General features: G+C 68.0%; 2 protein-coding genes across 3 annotated transcripts; one reads left to right on the top strand and one right to left on the bottom strand.

Moving 5' to 3' along the window:
• Positions 1-9: 9 nt before the first annotated feature.
• On the top strand, positions 10-3667 carry PPP1CA (protein phosphatase 1 catalytic subunit alpha). Its single transcript, XM_075048355.1, has 7 exons — positions 10-167; positions 1071-1202; positions 1391-1621; positions 2110-2214; positions 2369-2592; positions 2940-3074; positions 3316-3667. The coding sequence occupies exons 1-7, from the start codon at positions 113-115 to the stop codon at positions 3424-3426; spliced, it is 993 nt and encodes a 330-aa protein (XP_074904456.1). The 5' UTR covers positions 10-112; the 3' UTR covers positions 3427-3667.
• On the bottom strand, positions 3658-6158 carry RAD9A (RAD9 checkpoint clamp component A). Of its 2 annotated transcripts, XM_075048352.1 has the most exons (11): positions 5966-6151; positions 5809-5879; positions 5541-5675; positions 5315-5429; positions 5107-5206; positions 4834-4943; positions 4602-4708; positions 4464-4528; positions 4286-4387; positions 3954-4167; positions 3658-3876 (listed from the first exon to the last, which is right to left on the bottom strand). In XM_075048352.1, the coding sequence occupies exons 1-11, from the start codon at positions 5997-5999 to the stop codon at positions 3778-3780; spliced, it is 1152 nt and encodes a 383-aa protein (XP_074904453.1). In that variant the 5' UTR covers positions 6000-6151; the 3' UTR covers positions 3658-3777. The 2 variants fall into 2 exon arrangements, with proteins under 2 accessions (XP_074904453.1, XP_074904455.1); XM_075048354.1 differs by lacking the exon at positions 5809-5879 and having other exon boundaries at positions 4834-4965; positions 5107-5174; positions 5966-6158.
• Between the last annotated feature and the right edge of the window lie 1086 nt (positions 6159-7244).

The following is a 7244-nucleotide window of genomic DNA, read 5'->3' as shown; positions in this document are numbered from 1 at the left end:
CCGCGCTGATTCCTCCGCTCCGGCAGGGGGCGCAGCGGCACCCACCGCCCCCGCCGGCCGCTCCCGCTGGGCGCACGAGCGCGAAGGGGCGGGGCGGCAGCGTCCGGCGGCCATGGCGGACACCGAGAAGCTCAACCTCGACTCCATCATCAGCCGCCTCCTGGAGGGTGAGCGGCCACCGCCACCGCCGGCACCCCCCGACCCCCGGCACCCCTAACAGCCACGGATTCCCCCCCCCGCAACCACCGCGGGATCCCCACAACGGCCTCCGCCCCCGCCCCGAACGGGCCTGCTCCCCTTAACGGCCTCCAGCCCGCCCCCCCCCCCCGCCCCGCCGCCTTCCACGGCCCTGGCCCCCCCACGCCGACTCCTACCCATCCCACAACGGCCCCAGTCCCCCCCCTAACAGCCTCCCGTCCCCCAAACGGCTGGCCAGCCCGGGGTCTTCGCCACTGTCAGGCCGGGGCAGTGCCTGAATCTCGGGGGGGGGTGGGGGGGGGCTAGAGGCTGTGTAGAACTGGGGACCTTGGGCTGGATACTGGGGGGCTGTGCAGGGGATGGGGCCTGGATATTGGGCTGGGAGGTTTGGGAGGCAGAAGGGAAGTTTTTTTGGGGGAAGGGGGGTGTTGGGGAGTTGTGGGTTTCGGGGGCTCAGGGGAGTGGGGGGGCTGGTAAGGGGGCTGCTGGATTTGGGATAGAGTGGGGGGGACTGCGTTAGGGGATATGGGGTGAGGGGTGTGTTTGGGCATGGGGGTGCCAGGTTGGCAGGCACTGGGTACGGGGGAGGATTAGGGTTTGCAGGCCCCGTGGTTTGGGGGGCCCTGCCACAACTCCCAGCTCTGGCAGGAGAGGGGTGCGCTGGGGCAGGGGGTGATCCATGCCCACCCATTTTGGGGCAGGCCAGGACCCTCTCTGGGGCGCCCGAATCCCTCCTGCCCGTCGTTCCTGTGCCCAATGCCTGTGCCTCAGTGGCAGGGCATGGGGCGTGTGTGGGGTGCTGGCAGGCAGGGTACGGGGGGTGTGCAGGGTGCTGGCAGGGTCCCTGATGCCTGTCTCTCTGGTGGGGCCAGTCCAAGGGTCGCGGCCGGGGAAGAACGTGCAGCTGACGGAGAACGAGATCCGGGGGCTGTGCCTGAAGTCACGGGAGATCTTCCTGAGTCAGCCCATCCTGCTGGAGCTGGAGGCACCCCTCAAGATCTGCGGTGAGGGCTGGCTGGGTGCCGCACTGGCTGGGCACGGGCTGGGCGAGCCCCCGGGACGGGCGTGGGGCCAGCTGGGGGTCCCTGTGCTTCCCTGGGGACACGGATGGGCAGCACTGAAGCCCACTATGGGGTGGCGTAGGGGACTGCGGGGAGCTGGGGTTCCATGCGCACCCTGCGTCCCCCCCCAGGCGACATCCACGGGCAATACTACGACTTGCTGCGGCTCTTTGAGTACGGGGGCTTCCCCCCTGAAAGCAACTACCTGTTCCTGGGCGACTACGTGGACCGGGGCAAGCAGTCGCTGGAGACCATCTGCCTGCTGCTCGCCTACAAGATCAAATACCCCGAGAACTTCTTCCTGCTGCGTGGTAACCACGAGTGCGCCAGCATCAACCGCATCTATGGCTTCTATGACGAGTGTGAGTGCTCGGGCTGCGGCCGCGTCTCCCCACAACCCCTCTGACATCCCCACGCACCCTGTAGCCGGTGTTGTCCCCGTGCTGTCCTGCACCAACCCCGCCTAGAGCTGCTGTGACCAAGGGGGAGTCCTCCTGCCACCCCCATATCCCCCTGCCACCCCTGTGCCATTCCTCATACCCACAACCAACCTGTACCACCCCAGTGCTCCCAGCACCATCCACATTGAGTGTCCCACGCCCACCCTGTGCCCCCCCTGCCAACCACCTCTATGAGCGTGCACCCCGAGGAGACTCCCTGACTGAGGCAGTGCCACCCCATGGCATTGCCCCCGTGCAGCCGGAGCTCTGCCGGGGTCGGTGGGCCTCTGAGCGGCTGTGTGTGCTTCACCTGGGGGGCACGAGCCCATGGTGGGGGCTCTTGGGGAGCCCTGCACACCCATGTACCCCCAAAGGGGCAGCACTAGGCACCCACACACACTGCCTTGCAGGCAAGCGGCGATACAACATCAAGCTCTGGAAGACTTTCACCGACTGCTTCAACTGTTTGCCCATTGCCGCTATCGTGGATGAGAAGATCTTCTGCTGCCACGGAGGTGGGCACAGCCCTGCCTGGGGCTTCGGGGAAGCAGCCACCGGGGGCTGGAGGAGGGGGACAGGAGCTCTGTGCTAATGCTTTGAGGGTGCCCTGTGGGGACGGGGGCTGTTGCTGAAGAAGCAGGGCCTGACGCGGCCCCCCGCTTCTCGTAGGGCTGTCTCCCGACCTGCAGTCGATGGAGCAGATCCGACGGATCATGCGCCCCACGGACGTGCCGGATCAGGGCCTGCTCTGTGACCTGCTCTGGTCCGACCCCGACAAGGATGTGCAGGGTTGGGGCGAGAATGACCGCGGCGTTTCCTTCACCTTCGGGGCAGAGGTGGTGGCAAAGTTCCTGCACAAACACGACCTGGACCTCATCTGCCGGGCGCACCAGGTACTGCCACCGGGCATCTGGCTGCTGGGGGCAGGCGGGTGCACTTTTGGGGTGTGGATTTGGATCCCCAGCAGGTACTGGGTATGGGGCAGGCGTTTCTACCCCTTGTATTTGCCCCTCAAGGGCAGTATTTGCTCTAGGGGCTGCCTGGGTCCGTACAGGTGGGATTCCAGTGAGGTATTTGCCCCCAGAGGCGGATGTTTGACCTTGGGCATGCTGGGGGGCTTGTCGGGACTCTGTGGATAGGACCCCTAGGAGTATTTGCCCTAGGGGATGGATATTTGCCCCGGGGGTGGGTTTTTACCCTAGGGGCGCCTGGTTCAGCACTGTCTCCGATGCCCACGCAGGTGGTGGAGGACGGCTATGAATTCTTCGCCAAGCGCCAGCTTGTCACCCTCTTCTCGGCGCCCAACTATTGCGGGGAGTTCGACAACGCAGGCGCCATGATGAGCGTGGATGAAACACTTATGTGTTCATTTCAGGTGGGCTGGGGGACATGTCAGCGGTGGTGGGGGGTGGCAGGCAGGCAGGACCGTGGTGACCGCTGGGGGGGCTGTGGGAGGGCCCCGGTTCCTGCAGGGAGGGGAGGCTGGGGCGCAGGAGGGAGAACAGAGTTGGGGGGGAGCCTCCACCCTCAAGGTGGGAGGGAAGCAGGAAGCTGGGGCAGGAGGGGGCACGGCGTGCGGCCTCCCCCCACTCACCCTTTCCCCTCCTCTCCCCCAGATTTTGAAGCCGGCTGACAAGAACAAGGGCAAATACGGGCAGTTCAGCGGGCTGAACCCCGCGGGACGCCCCGTCACCCCTCCCCGCAACTCTGCCAAAGCCAAGAAATGAGCCGCGAGCCACCCCCTCCCCGGCTGGGGCCCGGCCCCCCGCCCTCAGCATCAGGTCGCTTTTCTTTCGACTCGTTTTTTATTTGTAAGATCCTGCCCCCCCCTGCCACACTCCACTGAACCAAATACAGCCCCCCCAGGGCAGGGACCGCCGGGGCGAGGGGGGACCCCAGAGCCCAGCCCTGGGATGGTAGTGGAGGGGTGGGGCAGGAGGATTTTTTGGGAATAAACTTGTAATGGGTCGTGGGGGGGTGCCTGTGTTTGGGGGCCGATACTGGGTCGGGGCAGTGCCCATCCTGGTGGCTGGATGCTGGAGAGGTGGGGTGCCGGCAGCTCAGCACCCTCAGGGCTTTCAGTACTCGCCATCGCTGTCCTCCGCCAGCACCTCCAGGGTGGGGGCCAGGCCAGGCCCCCCTGGCGTCAACACCGAGCCAAAAAACAGAGAGCGAAACTGTGGGGAGAGGCAGGGGTCAGGAGGGGGCTATGCCCATCCCCCTGCCCCCAGGCACGCCCGTGCCCATCCCAGACCTTCTTGTGAGGGGGGGTCCCCAGCACAGCTCCTTCCTCCTCCTCCTCTTCCTCCTCTGTGTCGCTTTCGGCTGGATCCGGGATGCACAGGGGGAAAGTGGGGATGGGAGGCACCCCCGAGGCACCACCCTCGTAGGTGCTGGGTTCCATGGCAATCATGTAGGACTCGAGGTCATCGGCGAAGTCATCTGATGGGGTGGGCAGGTGGGACACACTGTTGGGGAGAGAGTGAGTAAGCAGGGGCAGAGTGGGGACCGTTCACTCTGGTCCCTACTGATGGCAGCTGAGCTGGGACTGTCACCTCCCCCGAGGCTGACACAAGCCCCGCTCACCCGTTGGCCGTGGGGGGCTGCAAGTTGCTTTCTGGGTCTGAGAGGGTGGCCAGCACCAGGTGGACCTCCAGCACTGCGTCTTCCAGGGTGAAGATCACCGGCCTGCGGGCACAGAGGGCCTGAGGTGGGGGGGCCAGGGGCAAGGCTGGCACAGGGGGGCCGGGGGGCCCGCTCCTACCTGCCAGGCACGTCGTAGTGGATGGTGAGGGGCAGGTTGGAGGCCTCAGCGAAGGTCAGCAGCCCCTGGGGACAAAGAGGAGGTTGAGGGGGGGCTGAGGGGTGACGTGGGGCTGGGGAGCACTGAGCAGGAACTCACCCGAAACTCCTTGAGGCAGAAAGTGATGCGGGAGTCCGGGGCCACGGCCGCTGTCTGAAACTCGTCCTCGGCCAGCCACAGCTCCGTCACCATCGTTTTCCCTGGCTCTGGGGGGGGTGCGTGGGGTGGGTCAGGGGGCTGTGCTGGCGCCCCGAGGCCAGGGAAGGGGACACACACACACACACACACACACACACACACACAGCCCCCTCCGCCCCACCGCAGGGCTCACCCGCTTCGTCCTCCACGTGGTTCCGAAGGCTGATCTTGCCCCCGGGGCCGGCCGCCAGCGTCACCTCAGCCAGCGTCTGGGGGAAGTGGACCACGGCCTCCGCCAGCACCCTGCGGGCACATGGGGGCACACCTGCAGCTAGAGCACCCCCCACCCTCTTTGAGGGTCCCTTCTTCCAGCCCCCTGCCCATCCCGGTGCCACCCCAATGTCCCTTTTGCCCGCCCCCCCCCCCCCCCCCCCACCGCGGTGTGCCGCTGCCGGTCCCCACTCACCGTGCCGGGGCGCAGAGGCTGCTGGCACAGCGCTGGGTGTCGAAGACGGCCTGCAGCCGCTCGCACTCCTGGAAGGTCAGGTTGTGGGTCTTGGTGACGCCTGGCAGGGAGGGCACCGGTTCAGCGGGACAGGACGGCAGCGCCGGCGTGTCCGCGTGTCCCCCTCCCGTGCCGGCGTGTCCCGTGCTGTGTCACCACCGGCACTCACCGTACTTGCAGTGGAGCTGCACGACGAGGCGGCTGGCGCGGGGTTTGAGCAGGATGAGACATTTCCCCACCGTCTTCTCCAGCGAGGGCAGCGAGCGGAAAACACCCAGGAAGGACTTGCGGGGCAGAGGGACGGATATGGGATAGGGTCACCCTGCCTGGTCCCCCCACCCCAGAAGAACGGGGGAGATTTTGGGGGAGGGGGATGACCGAGCAGGGTGCTGCACCTTCATGAGGACTTTGCATCGGCAGAGCTCTAGGTGGGGCGGGGGGCCGCTCGCCTCGTACAGCTGGAAGAAGAGGGGGGCGAAGAGGAAGGAGGCGAAGGCCGAGCGAGACGAGTTGACGGCGCGCAGGGACAGCTGGGGGGGGGGACACACAGACATGACACCACGTACAGGACAGAGAGTGTGTTCCCCCCCACAGCCCCAGCGGGGATGGAGGGGGGGTCCACAGGTGCCCCCCACCCCCCCCCCATTTCCCGGTGCCCCGTACCCCGCTCTCGGTGGGTTCCAGGTAGAGCTCGTCCCCGATGCGGGACAGGGAGTGCACGGCTCGGCCGAGGACTGGGGGGGGGTAAATGGGGGGGGGTGAGGCCGGGCACCCCCCTACCCCCCCCCCCCCCCCCCGTTACCCCCCCGGCCCCGCTCACCTTTGACGTTGCCGCCGGCGATGATGCACTTCATGGCGGGGAGGGGGCGGGGCTGGGGCTGCCTGCCCCGCCCCCGAGCTTAGACCACACCCACCGATCACGCCCTCTTCTCCCAAAGCCACGCCCCTTCCCTGAAAGCAACGCCCTCACCAGATGGTTGCGCCCGGCGTCCCTCGCGGCGGCGGCCTCAACGCCCCCTCCCGCCCACGATGGATGCGCCCAGCCCTCTCCCCCCCACCCCCCCCCTCCGGCAGTTGTTCCTCGTCCCGGAGAGCACCGGCGGTGCTGCTTCCCCCCCCAGCGGCTCCCGGAATGGTCTTGCCCTCCCCCCGCTATCCAGCCGCCAGTGGTTCCTCCCGCTTCACCGTCGCGCCGGCACCTTCCCCGCTCCCGCGCCGCCCTCACCCGCCGCCTTCCCATTGGGTGAGAGACTGCCTCCGTCCCGCCCCCGCCGGCGGTCGATTGGTCGGCGCGGCCGCGTGACGGCCCGGCGGCGTTGTCGACCCGGCGTTCTCGCGCCGGCCTTGCCCTCACGTGACCGGGGGCGGCCCCTCCCCGTGCTCCGGGCGCCGCGCGCGCGGGCAGGCTTAACCCCCCCCCTCTCCCGTGGCTCGCTATTGGACGGCAGGGCGCAAGCACCGCCTGCGATCGGAGTGACGTGCCGCTCAGCCAATGGGGCCTCGACGGCGAGCGGCGGGTGTGCGTCCCTCAGCACGGCTCCCGGGGCCCGGCCCGGTCCCGTCCCCGCTCCCGGGTCCCAGCCTGCCCTCGTCCCGTCTCCGGGCTCTCGTCCCGATCCCGTAGCCGCCCGCCTACCCCCGGGTCCTTGCCTGGCCCTCCCGGGGTCTCCCCGGGTTCTGTGCCCTGCCTGCGGCCTGCCAGGCCCTGGCTCTCACCCGGGAGGATCCTCTGGGCCTCACCGAGGGGCCTGTGCCGTCCCCGACGGCTTCGGTAGCCCCGGCCTGCCCCGTGGTTCTCCACAGGACCCCAGCCTGCCCACTCCCCTGCCCCTCATCCTGCTGGGGCTCCAGCCGCCCCCTTCTCCCCTCAGCAGCTGTCCCGTCAATGCCTGGCGAGCATCCCCTCACGCCCGACTCTCCCTTCTCTCCCAGCAGCGTCCAGGGTAAGGCTACCCACCGTCAGGTTCACCCTCTCCTCTCTTTCCCTTCAGCTCAGGCCCCTCCATCAAGCTGCTGTCGCTAACCCCTGCCCGCACTCCTGGGGTACGGTGCTCCCTGGTGCCCACCCGTGGGCAGTGTCTGTGTGGCTGGGAAGGGCT

Source organism: Buteo buteo, chromosome 16, assembly GCF_964188355.1.
Source record: "Buteo buteo chromosome 16, bButBut1.hap1.1, whole genome shotgun sequence".
NCBI classification, from domain to species: domain Eukaryota; kingdom Metazoa; phylum Chordata; class Aves; order Accipitriformes; family Accipitridae; genus Buteo; species Buteo buteo.
This window is presented reverse-complemented; position numbering and strand designations above follow the sequence as displayed.